Source organism: Melampsora larici-populina (genome assembly GCF_000204055.1).
Source record: "Melampsora larici-populina 98AG31 unplaced genomic scaffold MELLAscaffold_69, whole genome shotgun sequence".
Lineage (NCBI taxonomy): Eukaryota > Fungi > Basidiomycota > Pucciniomycetes > Pucciniales > Melampsoraceae > Melampsora > Melampsora laricis-populina.
In genome coordinates, this window is record NW_006768833.1 from 303,039 (window position 1) to 322,942 (window position 19,904).

A 19,904-nucleotide genomic window follows, 5' to 3' on the forward strand; every position below is an offset into this window, starting at 1 on the left:
GGGAGGAATGTTTACGAAGAAGTTTGCTGTGTACTGCTCAGTGAGGCTCAGCCTAAACCTCTGTTCTGAAACGTGGCGGTGAGGTCAGGCTCATACAGCCCATTCCCATTCCCCGTGAATCCCACCCTCCGGCAGTCCTCCAATTCTCTGCCGTCATGGAACTCCCTGCCAAGTCGTGCCTTGGTTGGCAGTACCAAAGAATTTTTGACCAATTTGTATTTGCATTGTTAGTCACGAACGGCGTACTTGCAAATCCAGCGGAAATTATCAAAGCTATTCCCAGTGAGACGACAAATTTCTATTCCGCTATCTGTTTGTTTGCTGCCAAACACACTTGACCTCATCTGCCTATTAGCCAGCTTCAACTTGGCCCCTCTTGTCAGCGTAGGAAGAAAAGTTATACCTGATGCGGATCATCCATTCATGGTACGTGTTTCGACTTTCGGGCACCAGCTCAGACCGTTTGACGATCTTTTGTGTCTTTTGTCAAAATTAGCCACCTGGGCCTACTGACGTTCGAGGTAGGGAATCGATCCTCAGATCAACTCTAGGCTGAATTGACTCTTATAATGCTTTGTCTTGTGTCTTTCGATGTTTCGCAGGCGGATGTCCAGGGCTGAATTTATTAGCCAATTATGGATACGTGAGTTAATTGGTTACTCCAAATTCTCCGAAAACAGATTGGCCAAGATTAAAACATTTGATCAATAGATTCCTAGGAGCGGGATCACCGATATGACAACATTGTTGTATGCAATGCAAGAGGGTTTAGGGTGACTGCTTTATAAGATATCATCATTCCCCGATTGAAATGTTGATCATGTTTCTATCAGCTTGGCCTTGGTTTTGGTAGCCCTTGCTATCAAGACATGTGTAGATTTGACAACGTGAGTATCGAGCTTGGAATGCTTTGAAGCTTGAGCAATATGGCTTTGGTTATGTATTTGAAGCGAGGTTATTCTTAATATATGTTTCCTGCTCACTCAATGTAGCCTAAAGATGTCTATTGGTGACACGGATGCTCGGACTGATGGTCCACTGACTTTTTTGTTGGGAAGAACCCCTGGACTATTTGCCCCTCAGACTCACAACAAATATGAAGGTCTGTGCAGTTTTTTTTGTACATCGTTCACTTTGATAACATTCTGACCTTGAGCCTGGTATAGTTGACGGATCTTTGACAACGGATGACGCTTACTTTGCGGGAGGCCAAACTAAACAATTCGATGGTTCTAGATGGGCAACCTGGTATAAACTCGCAGGTCAGAGTTGTTTTATCATGAGGTTCGAGCGGCGCGTCTTCTTTTCAAGCTGATCTTGTCATATTGACAGAGACCAAATATAACGGCATCATGACCGCTGCTTGGAACGGAGAAGTTAGATCCATGCAGGTGCGTTCTCGCCTCTGACAGGCCAAACCAGAAGCTCATTGATTTGATGTTCTGGAATTTGGGATTCTAAAGTACGATATGTGTCGCAATTCAAACCCTGAATGCCATTGGGTAAGTATCAGGTTATCAAATGCCATGGAAAGATTGACAAGCTGATTCACTTTGATTGTCTTCATATAGGGTGTAATAGAACAGTAAGAAACATAGGTGTCAAGTATGCTTCGCAGAAATACTTACTTGAATTGAACCATCCGTTAGACTTGTGTTCTATCTAGGTCAAGCCTTCATTCCGACTATGATGACATCAACTGGAGCGGACGGATTACCCGGACCAGCATTGGTGGATTCCATCAACCAGTTCATGGGGATAGTCAAACAGCCCGATGGGACTTTTACTCGTGGGCATTCGCATCTCCCTCCCGGTCCAGAAGGCGTTTGGTATAGACGAACGATACCCCTCACCGTAAGTTGCAAAACTGTTGATACTCACGACATAAGCCTGATTGAAGTTGTCCTTTGTTCCAGACGGTCGAGCTCGCTGTGCCTGGTGCTCTGTCGTTGCTCTCTCGTGAGTTTTGAGCTCAATCTTTACCTTACTCAAATCTCAAACTCTTTCGTTTATCTTGACTGAATTCACTTCTCTTCAGAGTAAGCTACGTTCTCTTGTTATATCGGTATCCGTCCTTAGTTTGCCCTAGAGAGCCGCGTGGTCGTCTCTTCTACACGCACTAATATTTTTTTGTGCTTGTGACTATAAATCATCAACAGTTTAGTAAGTCTCTCTGTTCACTTCAGGGCATGATCCACCATATTGACTTACCAAATCATCTCAACAGCCCCAATTCGGTCACAATGAAGGAAGAGTCGGAAAATGGAACGTCGCCCCAATTCAAATCCCCGACGTGATTGCTGCTCCAACAGTCGCCTGTTTGTTATTGAAGTCGGTCAGTACGGTAACACCTGATGAACTCTGTTTTTAATTTATAGAATCCCGATCACCAATTTTTTTTGTATTTTTTCCAGGCTTTGGATACCAATGGAACTAGATTCGAAGGAGCTACTCTACCTCCTCTCAAAAACTTGCTAGAATATGTTCTTGCGCCTGTCAAGAATCAATTATCATGTAACTGATCTTTGGACTTCTGCTTTTGTTAAAGTTATTTGTATCTATCTGTCGCTCAAGGTTTTGATCGATAGGTTGTTCAGTGGTCCTGCATCTGGATTGCCATTCTCTCTGAGATCCAGTAAGATGTACATGAGTCAATAACGCTCTTCAAGTATAATTCAGGTATCTCCTTTCTCATACACAATGTAGCTATCTTAGATTCTGAGTCTCAAGGGAAAAGTCAAACACACTGAAGTGAGAATTTCTGTGACGTTGAGCTAGTTGAACACTCCTTTTGCTTCAAGATCTTGTTGGTGCAAAGATTTCCGTCACAGTGTTCAGACTTCTTCTTTGAACTCTTATATTATGAAGCTCGGTGCCGAATTTATACATGTTGTTCTCTCGCCTCAGCTTGCATTAACTCAGGGAGGCTCTCGAGAGCCGTTGTGCCCTGACTCGACCAACTCACATAGTCAGACATTTCGTCCTTGCAAGGGCCCAAGGGGATTATGCTTTCTTCTCCATGAGCAACTTCGCAAAGATGAAGATTTGTTTCACGGAGAGGATGTTAGAAATTTCTAACAAGATTTGATTATAGAAGAAAGATGAGGTAGCGAGACAATAGGTTCAAATCACTAGATATACAAGATGATGATAAAAAAAAAGGAAAAAAAGGGTACTGTGATACAAAAAAGAGAAAAAAACTCCAAACTTCACAACACAAACTGAAAGTCCTCCAGAAAAAATACATTTTTCCCCTCTTTGACAGAGTTAATCATCTAGCACAACTTGGTTTCCACTCCAATATCTTGACCTTTTGCTCAAGTAGACAGAGGGTATCCAACTCATCGAATTGATCACTTCCAACGCGCAATCCTCAAAGGCTTCGTGGTCTGCACCAACTTAAGCTCCAACTCTGTATCTACAGCCACTGGTCTACCTCTGGAAAATAGATGTCTGGTAGGTTCAGCTTCTGAAGTTGTGTCACCATTTATACGTCTTCTAGGACTCGTAGACATCTCAGCTATTGGAGCGGGTATGAGAGATTGTAAGATTCCTAAAGACAGCGCTCGAGAGGTTGGTATAGGACCCTTTCGACGTAAGAAGTGGCGAGGAGGTGAGATATTCACTTTGATAGATGAATAGTGCGGGTTTTCAAGAGTCACCCAGATCTCGTTTGTTTTCACTGGAGAGGGCTTTGAGCTCGAAGTCTTGGTTGAGCTTGTTGGAGTGATCAGTTCATCTACTTCTGGTGGTCCTTTAGGCAGATATTTGTTGGATTCCGGGGTTGTGATGATCGTTTTACACTCGGAAGTCTCAGCTGCTGGGATACCCCCGAGCTCGGGAGTGCATGGGCCCAAGTTGTGATAGCGTAGTATGTCGAGAGTTAATTTATCGACGTCTGAAGGTTTCAATGAGCTTGATGCTTCAGGTGATGGAACATCTGAAGCAGAACCACGTGCCTCGAGCGTAGCAGGACCAAAAATGATGGGGGAATCGAGTAGTCCTTCACGCTCTAGCCTTTTATTGAGTGCTGGTAGGTCGGCGATTTTACTGACTTCATCAATCGATTGAGACGCCTCGCTACCGCTTATGCTACCGGCCTGAGGATTACAGCGAATATAGTCAGCACATATGAAATAAGAAGACATTCAAGCATATATTCAATGTCTCAAGACCGACCTCGTTACAGCCACTTAAACCGCTGATCACACCATCAAACAGTGTACTCGCCGCGAGTCGGTGGGATATGCTTGCAGGAAGAGTTAAAACTGGGAGTGGCATTGGTGGTGGCATTGGTGGTACTAGGAAAGACTCGGAATTCTAGGAATGGTTTTATTGTTTCTATGGATTAGCGATCATAGAATGCTAAAAACAGGCCAGAGTAAAAAGAGAAAGATGGGCTCACTTGAGCTTTATACGAGGTCGACAAACTTATACTCGACTTTGAGGGTCTGAGTTTATGGACCGCAGAGCGCACTCGAGTATGAAGCTTGGTCTTAGAGTCAGTGAAAACCATGGTGCCAAAAGAAGTTTGAGATATTGAAGTTGATGATGGGAGATGGAAAGTTGAAAGGGAGTAGTTTTGGAGATAGAAAAAGTCAAGGAAGAGGAGAAACGAGGAAAGAAAGCAAGTGAAGAATAGATGCCAGGAATAAAGCTTTCTGAAAGGCAGTGACGCAGAAAGTAGCAGGTTGGTATTGGTGATAAGGACTTGATTATCGTAGTGAGATAATGATAATGTAAAGTTGGGAAGCAAGGTCTTGGGCATGTGAGAGATGAAGACTTTGAAGGCCATTTTTATACTTTAATCGCGGTGCCTGGAAAGGCTAGCGAGAGAATGTTGCATCCATCATGCTGCAGACCTACTCTTCATCAGGTCTGAGGAATAAAGATCCTCTCGGTCATTTTAACTATCTTCAACCGCCAAATACCTGGAGGAGGTCTCTTAGTTGCGCTATTGTCACAGATAGGGACATATCTTTAAGCAGATTATCAAATAGGAATGCGACCTGAATAGCACATTGACAAAGCAGGACCAGTTGCTCCACTCAGTTCTCATGGCCATCGATTGGCTCAAGGGATTTTGGCGATTTGAAGTGCCAACGGGTGCCTAGGAAGCGCCTATGAAGAGTGAAGTCAGTTCTTCTTCTATGGCCGCCAACGAGGATTTTGAGAAGAGGTACCAAGAACTAATCATGCATATTGCGAGTCACGAATGTCAACAGAGTCGAGCTTCGGTCTGGCGGCGTGCCTGAAGAGCTAGCATCACATCATACGACAGTGAGATTCTAGCAGTCATCTTGAGCAAGAAATCAGATTAACGCCCAACTTCACACAAGTCCATTCTCACAGACACCCAAGCCTGCGAGGATGACTAGTGTCTGGCTGAGGGACTTGGTTAAGTTAGGATTGATACTATGGGTTTTTGAGCCGCTAAAGATTGGTATCATGATGCTGTCTCAAACCGCTCACGATCCGTAGACGGTAGTACATAGAGTTGAATGTTTTTTGCCATTGGCATAACTTTTACAAGGTATCGTTGAGGGTATGTATGAATTTTGGTCTTCGATGCTTCAGACAGCTGCTATAGGCTTTTATACCTTTAGGTCAACTTTCAGTCCCGACCATCACAGAGCATCTCTTGACTTTGTCAATAGTCCTCGAGTCCTCATAACTTGTATGCACACCGTCATCATTCACATCACAAATCCTCATGGCCTGCAAGTTAAGATCATAACCACGCAAATCAGGTGGCATCTGCTTATGAGGAATGCATCTGTATTTGCAATGAGGAAACCATATCATTGATACATTCTCGAAATATCTGGAATATCGGATCAATAAACTTGACTCGACGTGCAGTACATAACTGCATCATCTGAAGCTGTCTTTCACGAGCACTGTATAACTCTTAGAGGACCTTGTAGCAAACGCCTACGAGAGTGCATATATTTGAGGTGAGTTCTGGTAATAAGATTTGATAAAATTGGTATGGTACATTAAACGCATGCGAGGGCTGATATGAAGCCGCCAACTTGTGGTCACGATCCATGTGGTACAGTGGTTAAAATTATATTGTTTATATTGCCAGTGCCATTCAATACCCCATTTCACCCATCACTGCTGAACAGTCATCGGTAGTAGGACGATGGCTAGCAGGAGAGTGTCCATAGTGAATGCAGACGTCTCCAACATGAATGCGATAACTGTCCTCGGTCGATGGACTCGAGCCGTGACTCGTTCATTTTTGTGCTGCCTCTGGCGCAATCGCATCGCGAGTTATGATTGGCATTAGAATGACTTGATGTGAAGTAAGAGTACCAAACAAACTAGATAATCCTGGATTATCCGGTGACTGGCGGGTCTTGGAGGCGAAGTGATGTTTCTTCGACTTTTTCTCGAGGAGGCTGTTGTCTCAAATGCTTCATCAATTGTCGGAAACTACAGAAAAACAAACCAAGAACCAAAAAGAGGAAAAAGGAGAAATGACAAATCAGCTTCTTTCAATGATGACTTATATGGATAAGACTGACTAGATATCATCAAAGCCGTCCTTTGAAAATACACTTTGAGGATTATGCCATGGTGCCTTCTGCTCGAGTACTTTGGAACGAGATTTACGTCGATCGACTGGCCAAGGATTAGGATCATCTTTTGGAGATAATAATTTTGTAGATTCGGTATAAGGTCTAAGCTAAGATTTTCCAGACAATAGATTTGATATCAAAATTTCGAAAATCCGTAAAAGATACTTGAAAAAATCACAATGAAAGTTTTTCATACATCTGAACGAGCCAAGATTTGTTTAAAATCAAGTACGACATCCGGAACCACAAAAGACCTCATCTTATCTGGATCAAGACGGTATGTCTTTGCATATTTTCGACCTGATCCATGTGCACCTTGTGATTTCGGACCTAGAGCGGGATGGCTACCAGTTCCTGTTGACCGTATGAATCATTCAGAAAAAGAGTCAGTTAAATTCTAAGACTTTCTCCAAATATTCAAGAGATTAAGCAAACCTTTGTAAAAACCTACGCCAGCTTGTTTTGATGTCAAGGGTGCTCGACGAGCACCATGAAGTATGCAAGAGGCTTTGAAGGACATGAATGATGAATGGTAACAAGATAAAATGGTCAAAAGAAAGTTGACTATAGGTCAAGTCGAATGCATACAGCTACAGCCTGGCATAAACTGGCATAAACCATGACTTAAATTATGTTACTTAAACCCTAATATTTAAGGCATTCAAGTACAAACATACCCAGCGTACAATATCAAGATGCACCATCACCATCCCGAATTTCTCCTTGCTCTGATGAAGCACCTCACATCAAACACATCAAGAGATTCCGTCAGGTTGTATGAAAGAAGCAGTTACCATTGAGCTAGGACCTGTGGCAACTAGTGTTTGAAAACGCAGTCCTATTCCCAATTCTTGAAAGTAGCCCATTACCTCAACAGCAGCTCATCTAGAGTGCGTGGTCAAATGTGATGCATGAATTCCTCTGAAACTTTGCATTCAAAATTGGTTGCAACAACATGCAAGAGATGGAAGACAAAGTTAGAAGAATGAAGTTATGTGTGATTCAGAAAGCAATTTTCTTGAGTGCGTTCTTGGAATATGATGTGGATTCTTGATTATGAGGATATTGCCATCATCATCATATCAAATTTGGCCCACTTGAGAGCTCAAAGAAGAAAAAAAGTGTCTTCTGTGTTGATGACACTTGTCTGTGTTGATGCTTTTCAGTCGTCTTGTACTGGTCATGACTCATGGGTGCCATCAAAGCTACTGCGGAGCACATACTGAAGAAGTTGGATAGTCACCATGATCTTCCCAATTTTTTGTAACACGAGCCCCATTTTCCTTTTTCAAGATGAGTTGAGTGGGCCATGTCAACATTGAACCCTTATCTTATGCTCAAATTGTCAATCCAATTCATATCTCCCGCTTTTCGTACCCTTTTTATCATGAAGAGGGGATATTTAAATCATCCTTGCAAGCAAGCAGACCCGCAACCCAACTCTGCGATCACAGGGGGTTCATCCCTCCTCTCTCGTTGGCTTGCCCGCCCGCCACTACAAAAGTGGTTCAGTTCGGAACTCCCCTTGTACTCATGAGGACCAGGGGTCAAGTGCTGTGATTATGTTATGAGATCTTATGATGAAACCAGGGCTGTTACTGAAATCGAGAGTGTTTCTGTCTCATTCGCGCAGCTTGCGTCGGCACCCCAGATACACCAAACGCACTGCATTTCGGCATGTTGGCTCGGTCGATCAGCAAGACAGGCGATATGTAGTTTACTTGAGGTTTATCATCCTGTCGTTTCCCAAGGACTACTGAAACCTTTTTTTGGGAGATGAATGCCATGAGATACACGGAGTGGCGTAAGAATCAGAGGATGATGCAATTTTAACCTTTTACCCATGTTGATGTGTGTGGATGTATGCTGATGATTGACTCCCTATGGGATACATATATCAAGGCTTGATCCGTCACCTGCTTGCGGTTATGTCAATGATCATCGGTTTGAATTCATTTTTGGATGCTCAGTCTTTGTGAGCGTTGCTCATTACTTGGTCTTGTGGACGATCACGGGCATTATCTTATAACACAAATGTCAATGCTCTTCAATTCGATTACATCATACCGATTAGCGAGAGTGACTGTAGTCTAGTAGGTCGTAGCTTCACTTGATCACACGCTTTCTTGTTCCTGCGCCTTGAATTCGGTTTCCCTTGATCGTTTTAAATATGAATCTTTGTTTGGATCTATTGAACACGTGAAATCATCCTTGTTTCTGAAATCCCTTTCAAATTTAACCAACTCCGTCTCCTATCCTATCATCATCATCACCCAAAACACCTTGAATGAAGAACATGAGCTCTATCACACCTAAGTTGTCTTCTAAATCTCAAACCCAACGACCTGCTCTTGCTTGTCTCAATATTCCAAATCATCCGTACAAGAACGAGGAGACAGATTCTTCAAGGTTCATAAACTCTCTAGAAAGTTTACACGGTATCTCAATACTTCAACCAAACCCACCATCTCGCAGGCCGATGTTATATTTATTTCCACGAGGTGATCCTGAAGCACCATTCGTACCACTTTCTACTAGACTTACCTTTAAGATTCCTGTCAAGCAAGTTGGAGAGAGTGACTCAGATTCATCAAGTATGTATCCTAGTACGGAGGAGGAGGAGGAAGAAGATGATGATGAAAAAAACATGGGTGGATTAGATTTTAAAGAATCCACTAAACTTTTAGATTCTTCAGCTATTCAGACTTCAAAAATAAAAGGTATATTGAAAAACTCAAAACATACCCCTAGACTCACAACAAGCCCATCCAGTCCCGCTTCTTCACTGGATTCAAGCTCTGCTATCTTATCTCCCGAATCTATGATCAGCGTTCCAAAAGTCAGAATAGTAGAACCCCTCGACGTATTAGGAGAGTTAAATGAACTAAGAAAATCGTTAATGTATGAATACGAAGGTAAACCGACACTCGCAAAAAAGATTGATAAACCTTTACCAGCTTCTCCAAAGCTTGGTTTGAAGAAAGGTGTGACGGTCAAATTAGTCGTTAAAGCTTATCAACGTACACCTCCGGCCACTAGTTCAAAAGCTAGGATCAGATGGATCTCATCTCGTGGTCTTGCTCTTAAATCTATTGATGACTCTCGCTCTGTCAAACTTCAATCCGATCATGCTGAGCTTGACTCATCCGAACATCTCACTTAATCCGACTTCTTCAAAAAATGTGTCTCGGATGACCAAGCAGGAAAAAATTTCAAGAAACTTTTCTTCCAACAATCCTTTTGTACTTATCCCAAAAAAATCAAAAATTAAATTTCTTCAATCTTATCTTTCTCATCTATGTACATTCATTTGGTTTCCAATACTTTTTTCTCACACCTTTCGTAAGTTCAACCTTTATCTATAAATCCCTGATGAATTTGAAGATCCAATCCATTAACATTCTTCTCTTTCTTACTTTTCTAAAGGGATCAAGGTTGATCCTTTGTATTTTTATAAGTTCAAGCCGTTTTCAAAACCCTATTCCATCTTACTGGATCAACATCAAAATGATTACGAATGATTATCTTATCATTGAGTCTATAAATCGCACGACCGGAAACCAACTTTGCAAAAAAGAATGATCAGAAATGATCATGGAGAGTAGTTCATGATTTACTTGTTATTTCTTTCACAAAACTTAAGATGATATTGTGTAGCCTGGATGACATAAGCTTTGGGCGTCAAAAGAAAACTCTCATCAGATGTTGGTATTATGCTTCATTGTCTTGTCTGGAAATTTGTGTTATCATAAATAGTGGTCACCATTTTCCTGTTGTTTGTCAAAAACTTGCTCGAAGCTCAGGAGAGGTATGTTAAGAATTGTGAAATATGATTTCAAGCGTGTCACTGTCACGAAGTAAGGTTTGAAAGTACAAGTTCATCTAGACCTTGAGAACCAGAAGAAGTGATCAATGTTGATTAGTCTGTTTCACTTCTTTCATTATGCTTGGCATTTCTCAAGGTACTTCCCATCTAGATCCCAAATACCAAAAATATACATCTCACTGTAAAATATACTTGTTTTGTGATTGATTGATGCTTCTTTTGTGCCACATACCTTCAAGTTCTGCTTGCAATTATTGAGCTGGAATAGACTTCAAATTTTGGACGGTTTTTCAAATCTTTTCTGGGTGGTGTTTGTGAGGGAAACAATTCCAACAGTGACAATTCTGATGGCCAACCAAAGGATCCAATAATTTTATGACCATGAGGTTACTATTGTACAGAAATAGTAGATGACAATTTGGCTCAGACAATCAGTTAGCGGTTTCAAGGACTACCAAGTTGTGCAGTTATTCCAAAGGTGAATAGCAAAGTGATCAAGTGACACAGAAGATCCATTGATATCCTCTGAGCTCCCCAATAGAAAATGTTCTTTGACAAGGTTATCATAAGACTTGAGTCTATAGTGATACTACTACAAAGTCACTCTCTTCTTGCTACCAACACAGTATGGGTGTGTTATAAAGCAATAGATACTGCTTTGATCTGCAAAGCTATATCAGACTCGAGATCAGTAAGGGACCACAAAGTGTGCTTGAGCAAGTTCTGGTGAGAATTTAAATCAGCATGTAGTCATTTTGGAATCAATTGTCCCAAGAACACAAGCTAGTAAAAAAATGTAATGTCAATAACAACAAAATTACAAAAAAATGAACGTCTGATAAAAACAAAACCAAAATAAAAAAGGATTGAAGTGTATAGAAAAGAAAAATGTTAAAATAATCTTAAATTTGAAATGCTCTGCTAGGAGCTATTAGTAATAATTATCACAGTAATGAAAACTTATCAAATGTCTGCTTAAAAAGATATATAGATAGCCTGGAAAAAGGCTTGATAATGAATGTCGACCAAGTATAATCACCACGACCAAAGAATAAAAAATAAAACCCGACTCTAAGAGATAAAGAATTGAAAAGATAAAGATAATAAGATGAGCATCGAAAAAAAAAATGATTTAATGAGGACCAGAACCAGAGAATCGTTTAGATTGTCTAACAAGTGAATTAACGAGAGGAGGAGAAGCCGAGTTCAAGTGACGAGAGAGATGTGAAGATTTTGATAAGTTGAAAGAAGTTGAACGAAACAAAGCTGTAGAGTTTGAATTCGAATAGGTTGGAAGAGGTAATGCAAAGAGATCAGAAGCAGGTGAAGTCCAAGCTAAGAAAGGCATGGATGTTCTAGGCATCGGTATGGTCGAGATGGTCACTGATCTTGATTTGTTGATGATCGGTGAAGGAGGAGGAGAAGTCAGTTCAGATTTGATGGCTTGAAGTGCTAGTTGTCGTCTTCTTTCTCGTTCTCGTTCTCGACCGCCTTTCATGGCACTTTGTCCCGTAAATTCACTCTCTTCTCCTCGTCTTCTTTTACCCCATACTAATTTATATTGAAGAGTTTCGTCACATGATTCGGTTTCTGAATCACTACTATTTCCTGATAAGTTGTTTGAGATTCGAGATCGAGGTTGATTACCGATATGAGAGATTCGAAAATGACGACGAGTTTTGAGAGGCACAAAAGGTTTATCGGTTAAATTTCTTACATAGTCAACTGGAAAAGACCTTCGACGAGACGATTGGCGAGTAGGAGTAGGAGTGAATAATTTAGCTAATGATAAGAATGGAATGAAAAGGAAAACTAAAAGATTCCAAAAAGTTATTAGATCGGTTTGGTTGGAATGATTGGGTTTCAAGTAGTGAGATTGATTGCAACTTACCAAGTAATAAAGAAATGAATTTAAGAAAACTAAATGGTTCGAATTTCATTTCGAGTACCATTGGAGTTGTATGATCTATGCCCAGTTGAGACAAGTTAATAGGATCTGACATTCTGAAACTTTTGACTTGAAACGAGTTAAAATAAGAAAAAACTAAAAAAATGTTGTATAAAGTGAAACGATCAGGAAATTAAGTAATTTCTTGAAGAATTTGATTGATGATGTGTAAAGATGAAGTGTAGGATTACAATTCACTTTTTGATGATTTGAATGTGTAAAATGAGTTCTTATAAAAGGCTTTCTCCTTTTGTTCTGTTTTGACTTTTCAAGTTGTAGGATTGAAGTTGAAGAAGAAGAAGAAGAAATCGATTTTCAAAGACTTCATCAGTTCTTCCCGTTCCTGTTTATTAAAACTCAATTAAATTTAATTCTAAATCCCGATTTCAATTTCAATTGGGGTAAATTCAAATTCAACCACAAATCGGTATCCACACACTACGGGCGGGGACTGCACTTGACAGGCTATGTACTACAGCACTACAACACTACACAGCCGTCGGTTTATGAGGTGATCGAAGGGAACAAGACGACCAAAATGGCAAGGTGTTGCAGACATATCGGACGAAAAAGAAAGTTATGCTAAAATCAAAACCGTTCGGTTTGAGTTGGTTGGGGTAGAGAACAATATGAGAGGATAGGAAAAAGGAACTCGATGCTCATGTAATCTTCTCCTATGGATAATGGCCCAGGCCAAATTGATGATCCAGTTTCGAGTGGGACATGGTGGTCAACTCATGATACATGCTTTGATAGGTCATCAAGCACTTCAAAATCGACAAGTCAGTCTGTCCTCCCTCTGATCTCCTTTAGAAAAGTCCATTATCAAATCCGGTGTACCTACTTCTTGACCCATTCTTCTTATCAGACACTTGATTTTCTTAATCCAAACAAAAGTACAAACTTATTAGGAGACACTCAAAGTCACTGGCCCAATGCTTTAAGAGAGCCTTATCTCCTACTCTCACTGTGTACTTCAGCTTAACTTTGCGTTATCCTGAGTTTCAAGGATGTCATCTTCTCAAGAGATCTTCTTGCGAGAAGCTCTGCTGTTCGAATCGATTCAATTGATGCTGGTATTCCGGAAGATTGACGATACTTGAAAAACTTGAGTTTCTAGACTACATGACTCCTCATTTGGTCACTTTACTCGGTTTGATAATCACCTCCTCGGATTCCACAGCTGATGATCAAGTTATTAGAGAATCACTCCATGATCAACACCGTACAGAGCAGTTTGTCATATTGATCTCATCAATAAACGCCGCGCACAGAGAGATTTCTTAAGATAGCGAATAAACATATTGCTTCTTTTTGATCACCGAATCATGATAAACATAAGCTGTGACCACTCTTCATCACAGCTTAAAACCATGTTATTTACATTGATTAGACGTTGAAATGGGAAACTTCAGATATACACGCATTGGCTTAACAATTTCTTGAAAAGGTTCCATAATTAAGAAGTTTCGGCGTTCATCGAGGCTATCAAGATGTAGTTTGAATGATTTTTGTAAAATAGGTTTTCCTTGTAAAAGTCTAAGTGCCAAAAACCTACAACAAATTTCTTGGATTTCGAAGCATAAATGGTAAATATGCAAATTGTTACAGAAAAATTAGTTTCTATACCTCCAAAGTCTGTGGATTCATTGGAATGAAAGATAATTCTCAAGTCTTGAAAAATTGTGTAAGATCCACTTTTTCAAATAATGTGACTCGTGTTTACGAGATGCTTTTTGGTGGGAAGTTCAGACCCACGAGTTGAGAATCACCCAGATAATATGTTGGTGAGGAAGACGTGCTGCCTGGCTTTGTTAAAATCCAAGTCGGACATACGTTTACGAGCCACAGACAAGATTGATTGGCCTTGGAAAGTCTTGATCGCTGTGTCTTGTGGAGCAAGTACTGCTTTTGTAGGCTCGAGATCTGCCGGTGAACCTTTTGACAAAATATCTCATGGAAGCTTCTTTGTCAAAGAAACAACTGCTGATGTGTAACGACCGGTGAACCACAGCTTGGGAAACCAAGTTTCTATCAAGAGTCAAAGACTCAAAGCATAAGGATTCATTGTATAAATAAAGTGAGTATATATTGAGAGGTCGCCATCAGCCGTTAAGCTCAAATCTTTGACGATGATGTCAAGGTTGGAGAGGGAGTTGAATGTCGACGGAGCCGGGTTAGCCTACCTGTCCGACTCGAATGCATCGGCATGTACCTTGAACCCCTGTGTACCGATACACCGCGATCAAATCGACAAACTAGCCCTAATGCGCAGCAGTCTCACTTACATAGGTCTGAGGAGCCGGACCCCCCGGCCAATAGCAGCAATTGGGCGGGTGCAGCGACACCCTCAACTAGGTGCCCACGCAAAAGGTTAATATTCACCTTTCTCAATATCCTGATTCCTATCTTATCGACACTTAAATTGACGTTTCTTCTCATCATCAATTAGGCAGTGATTCTTCAAGATGGGTTTCCGGGGTAACAACGTACTACACAAGAATCACTTTCGAAAAGATTGGCAACGTCGAGTCAAGACGTGGTTTGATCAACCTGGAGCCAAGAAACGCAGACGTAATGCTCGACAAGCCAAGGCTGCTGCTGCTGGTGTGAGGTGTGTTGGGATATCTTGCCTCAAGAATGATTTATGACCTTCGACGAATGATTCATCAATGCACCGATTCTGGAACGCCTGACTTACGATTCGATTGATCATCATCATTTCACAGACCTACCTCTCTCCTTCGTCCTGCTGTCCGATGCATGACCGTGCGTTACAACCGAAGACTCAGATCTGGTCGTGGATTCACCGCTGCTGAATTGGCCGCTGCCGGTATCCGACGCAAGGAAGCTCTCACCATTGGTATTCCTTACGATCACCGACGACGAAACAAGAGTGAAGAGGGTGTCTCCGTCAACACCGAGCGACTCTTAGCTTACAAGGAACGATTGATCCTTTTCCCCAAGAACGCCAAGAAGCCTGCCAAAGGCGACTCAACCGTAGGTAGTCTTATTCTACGACATGTCAACGACCTTAACTCACCTTTCTCATTTCCAATATTCCATGCTACAGGACCTCACTGCCCCCACCACTCAAAACATCACCTCCGTTCTCCCCATTCCATCTGGAACAAAGCCCGAAGCTGCCCGTGCAATCACTGCCGAGGAGCGCGAGTTCAACGCCTACCGTGCTCTCCGGGAGGCCCGAACACAACAGAGACAGGCTGGTATCTGGAAAGTCCGAAAACAAAAGAAGGTTCGTTGGTTTAAAACAATATGGGTTTCTGTTATTCACTCGACTGACCTCAAACTGATTTCTTTTTTGAATTAATAGGAGGAAGAGGAAGCTGCCAAGAAGAAGTGATTTCGACTTACCTTTCCCTTTCACATATGGGGTGCTTTATATGGCAATCTTCTTTGCAATCTATCGCGTCTCATTGCAATTTGCTTTCAACATTGCCTTGTCGACCTTACGTTGTATTATGCCAAAGAGTTCATTATGGATTAGGACTCAAAGTCTAAGTGAACCATATATGTCTGGTGTATAATCATGCCTATTTTTTCATGAAAAGTCTCCTTCAAAGGCGATCATATCAATTTACTCAGTTCTTCCGATAATACCTTTGACATGTGATCGTGTTTGATTCCACCTATTAAGTCACTCGTGGTTCTTGCCAAAACCTCACGCCCAGAGATCCACTTGGCAACCGAGTCTTGCGCCCACTTGAGTCACGGACTCACGTCCGGCATACAATTCCCTTGAAAAGGGTATTGAAACTGGAATTTCTCAATTGCCTTCATCAAATGCTGATCTAGGATTCCTCAAATCCTCCGGATGCATGATAGTCAATCCTCACCTAACCTAACTAAGTCCCTCTTGGAGAAAAGAGTAGTTGAGAGAGGGACTCAGAGCATCCACAGCCGTGTGGCGTAAACCATGTTGTGCGGAAATTTAGGGCAAAATCATCCACAGCTGATGCCCTAAATTTTCACGTAGCTAAGGGAATTCCCTCTGTGGGAGCCAAAATAGGCCAAATATGTTCTATTTTGGCTTGCTCCCTAAATTCATCTGTACCTCGCTTCTCCCATAACTCCCACTTCCATGACTGCACTCCCTGCAGAATATCTCCCTCGATGATCAACTAACCCATAACTCACTTCACAAAATATGCCACAAGCCGTACTGTATGACCCCATGGCTGTGCATTGTTTGAAATTTATGCCTCAAACACTTGCCTAAACAATCCGTGCAACGCTCCATACAATACAAATTTACGGCACGGCTGGGGATGCTCTTATACACCACTAAAAGGCTTTTGGGCAAATTTAGGTGAGTTCAGGGGATTTAGAGACCCAACCACTGCATGATTGTTTTCTTGTCCATGTAACATATGAACATCACATTGTGTCATTTTTGTGAGCTCCACCAATAGTCCACAGCACAGGACACCACTCCATTGTCATCACGGGAAGCTGAGATGTGTTGTATACGTAATGAAAGCTCAGGGCAATCAGCCGCTGACCCCACAGAGCTACTATGAACCCAAAACACCCATGAGAGAGACATGATTGTGCGGTAATTATATGTCCACAAGATATTGAACCAATTTGTTTTTTTTCTTTGATTTCTTACTCATAACCAACCAATACTTCATCTGTGCTGACCTCACCATCAGTGCATCCTTAAATATCACATCAGCCTCATTCTTTGGCTTTCATGCAGCCACCAAAGGAACAGGCAAATCAAAATCATCACTTCACAGGGGGTGACATGTATCACCTCCTGTGAAATGTGTGGGAGATTGGTCTGACCAGGTCTGGGTAAAACCCCTTGATCATGTCTGCTCATTCCTTTTGCATCACTCAGTGCCCCCAGTCATTCACATTTCAAACATTAATTCAATCTGTCATTCCTCTTGCTTTGATGTTATCCAACAATACCTCCACAGGGGCCCAGATCTCATGTGGCGGGCACGGCACATTTTTTGTGTCCTTGGATGTGCCTAGCAAGGGCGCGCCCAGGCATGTCTTTTTTTCTGAATCTAGGGGGGGTGCACCCTATCTGAATCCTAGTTGAATGAGACTTGGTTTGATAAGATTTGTCTTGCTTCTGAACTTTATTTTTGGCACAGGCACATGTATTCAAGAAACCCCACCTAAAACCCAACTTTTTCAACAACACCTACCAAATGGATTGAGCCTACTGCTAATAGTGGGCTGATGTGGACGGGATTCAAAGGGGACAATGAACGGAAGCATGGTTGCTGTTGCGCTAAGTGCAAGCATTGCAATGCCCAGATGGATGGAAAAACTGCTAAACTTTATTGCCTGTTATGAACCAGTACACAGCAGGGACTAAGGAAAGAGCCAGGAAGGTGCTAACCAGTAGGTAACTAGATTGCAGTGTGAGTCTAATAGAGATACAATGGTGAGGGTGAAAATCCCTTCTCATCACACTACAAGCATAATCCAGTATAAGGATTATTACAGTATTCCCCCTTTAAGGCCCAAACTCCTCTTGCAGTTCTACCTCCTTTCCCCGGGTCAGCATTAAAAAACCCAGTGGGAAAAAGCTTGACCCACTCTCATTTTCTCTGTGACCTTTTGTATTTACTTGTACTTGAGGAAACCTTAGATTAAATTCATTTACCATGTCTTGCGCGTTGATTAAATTGCTTGCTGGTTCCCATGAGTCCTCCCCCTTCCCGTAACCTTTCCAACTCACTAGATATTCTACCTTATTATACCTCTTCCTAGCATCCAGGATTGAAGCAATTTCCCATTCGTCCTCACCTTGTATTTCGATTGGAGGCGGTGGTGAACTTTTCCGAGATGTGATGGTATCTGGTTCAAACTTCCTCAAAACGGACACGTGGAAGACAAGATGGACGCCCTTCATAGTCAGTGGTAATTTTAACTTATAGGCAGAAGTTGAGATTTGTTTGACAATACTAAATGGTCCTAGCCATCTATGGTCCAGCTTTGGGCTCGGCCTCGTGGTGGATATGTTGCGGCTACTAAGCCATACCCTCTCGCCTACTTTCCACACAGGAGTTGGCCTTACCCCTTTGTCAAACTGGTGCTTCATTGATTCTTGAGCTCCTGCTAAGCAGCATTGAAGTTCCATTTGGACTTCCGCTAGCCTTTGTAGGCGTTCTTCGACTACAGGTATACACTGTTCCTCGGAGGGTATTGATCCTAAACTCAGGTCGTAGCCGTAATTTGCTTTGAAGGGCGACATTCCGGTTGACGTGTGCGTGTTGTTGTTATAAGCGAATTTGGCTGGTGCTAATAAGGAGGTCCAGTCATCCTGATGGTAAGAAACAAAGTGGCGTAAGTATTGCTCTACTACTTTGTTTGCTATCTCAGACTGTCCATCGGTACAAGGGTGATACACCGTTGATGGTTGCAATTTGATACCTAACCGCTTATTGAGCTGAGAAGTGATCTTTGATACAAATACGCTACCCCTATCCAACACGCACGTCTTCGGCGTTCCTTGCAACCTCCAGATTTCTTTCATCATAATGTCAGCCAGGCGTTCGGCACCATCCGTCTCCTTACAGGCCACGAAGTGTGCCATTTTTGTAAGTCTGTCAATCACCGTTAGGATACTATCGTTCCCCTGTGATGATGGTAAACCAGTAATAAGGTCGTATGCGATGTCGGTCCAAGGGCCAGCGGGTATAGGGAGAGGCTCAAGAGTACCAAAAGGCTTCATTAATGATGGTTTAACCCTTTGGCACGACGTGCAACCTTTGACGTATCGGTTGACAAAATTCTTCAGACCCGACCACGTGTATTGCCTCTTCACCAGGTTCAACGTCTTGGTTCTGCCCGGATGGCCTGCTAGCTTGCTATCATGATAAGTGCAAAGGATGTCAGTCTTCAGGTCTTGGTTATCAGGTACTATGATTTTCCCCCCTTTATATACCACACTGTCTACAACCTGATATTTGGTTAACGCTGCTTTGACCTTTGATGACACAGGATTCAGCACCGCAGTCATGATTTCCTTGAGGTTCTTGTCTTCACTGGTAAGATTCCGCACTTCGTCGATCAATTGTACATCGGATTTAAAGTTGACTTCAGTCTCGTCTTCACAACTAAATTGGGCTTCGAAGGCGTCCACAGATGCAAAGGTGTCCTCCGTGATGTTAGCTGGTCGTAACAATTGGCCAAATGTTAGTTTTTCGTCCTGCAAAGGTTGTAAATCTGGGCGTCTAGACAATGCATCTGGTTGTGTTGAGTGGCGGCCTGGTCTGAACTTAATAACAAAATCAAAACAACCTAAAGTTTCCGCCCATCTGGCCTGCCTCCTAGTCAACTGTTTAGTAGTCATAAAACTCTCCAGGTTCTTGTGATCTGTATAAACAATTACATCCAGTCTGTGCGGGTTACCCTTGAGATACTGGCGCCATTCTTTAAATGAAGCCACTAGCGCCAATAGTTCCTTATCGAAAATTTCATAATTCCGCTCCGCTGGAATTAGGGAACGTGAGAGGTAGGCCACTGGGTGAAGCTCGTTGTCATCGCCTTTCTG

General features: G+C 42.1%; 6 protein-coding genes across 6 annotated transcripts; 3 read left to right on the forward strand and 3 right to left on the reverse strand.

Annotated features, from left to right (window-relative positions):
- Nucleotides 1–423: 423 nt before the first annotated feature.
- Nucleotides 424–2,522, forward strand: MELLADRAFT_112693 (uncharacterized protein; the record flags this gene model as incomplete). Its single annotated transcript, XM_007417205.1, has 16 exons — nt 424–426; nt 497–521; nt 603–643; nt 712–766; nt 854–887; nt 993–1,102; nt 1,167–1,262; nt 1,333–1,391; nt 1,464–1,502; nt 1,572–1,585; nt 1,650–1,854; nt 1,917–1,959; nt 2,039; nt 2,160–2,163; nt 2,228–2,335; nt 2,415–2,522. 16 exons carry the CDS (start codon nt 424–426, stop codon nt 2,520–2,522), a joined length of 945 nt encoding a protein of 314 aa, XP_007417267.1.
- An 831-nt stretch (nt 2,523–3,353) lies between these two features.
- On the reverse strand, nt 3,354–4,516 carry MELLADRAFT_68574 (uncharacterized protein; the record flags this gene model as incomplete). Its single annotated transcript, XM_007417157.1, has 3 exons — nt 3,354–4,100; nt 4,180–4,320; nt 4,406–4,516. The coding sequence occupies 3 exons, from the start codon at nt 4,514–4,516 to the stop codon at nt 3,354–3,356; spliced, it is 999 nt and encodes a 332-aa protein (XP_007417219.1).
- A 1,828-nt stretch (nt 4,517–6,344) lies between these two features.
- Nucleotides 6,345–7,107, reverse strand: MELLADRAFT_112695 (uncharacterized protein; the record flags this gene model as incomplete). The annotated part of the gene is made up of 4 exons (XM_007417217.1): nt 6,345–6,441; nt 6,534–6,694; nt 6,784–6,941; nt 7,023–7,107. The coding sequence occupies 4 exons, from the start codon at nt 7,105–7,107 to the stop codon at nt 6,345–6,347; spliced, it is 501 nt and encodes a 166-aa protein (XP_007417279.1).
- A 1,567-nt stretch (nt 7,108–8,674) lies between these two features.
- MELLADRAFT_73386 (uncharacterized protein) lies at nt 8,675–10,439 on the forward strand (the record flags this gene model as incomplete). The annotated part of the gene is made up of 2 exons (XM_007417167.1): nt 8,675–9,929; nt 10,014–10,439. The coding sequence occupies one exon, from the start codon at nt 8,875–8,877 to the stop codon at nt 9,748–9,750; it is 876 nt and encodes a 291-aa protein (XP_007417229.1).
- Nucleotides 10,440–11,123: 684 nt separating this feature from the next.
- Nucleotides 11,124–12,634, reverse strand: MELLADRAFT_118297 (uncharacterized protein; the record flags this gene model as incomplete). The annotated part of the gene is made up of 2 exons (XM_007417216.1): nt 11,124–12,225; nt 12,305–12,634. 2 exons carry the CDS (start codon nt 12,414–12,416, stop codon nt 11,546–11,548), a joined length of 792 nt encoding a protein of 263 aa, XP_007417278.1.
- Nucleotides 12,635–14,829: 2,195 nt separating this feature from the next.
- Nucleotides 14,830–15,725, forward strand: MELLADRAFT_68577 (uncharacterized protein; the record flags this gene model as incomplete). The annotated part of the gene is made up of 4 exons (XM_007417158.1): nt 14,830–14,975; nt 15,091–15,361; nt 15,435–15,617; nt 15,696–15,725. 4 exons carry the CDS (start codon nt 14,830–14,832, stop codon nt 15,723–15,725), a joined length of 630 nt encoding a protein of 209 aa, XP_007417220.1.
- Nucleotides 15,726–19,904: the final 4,179 nt, after the last annotated feature.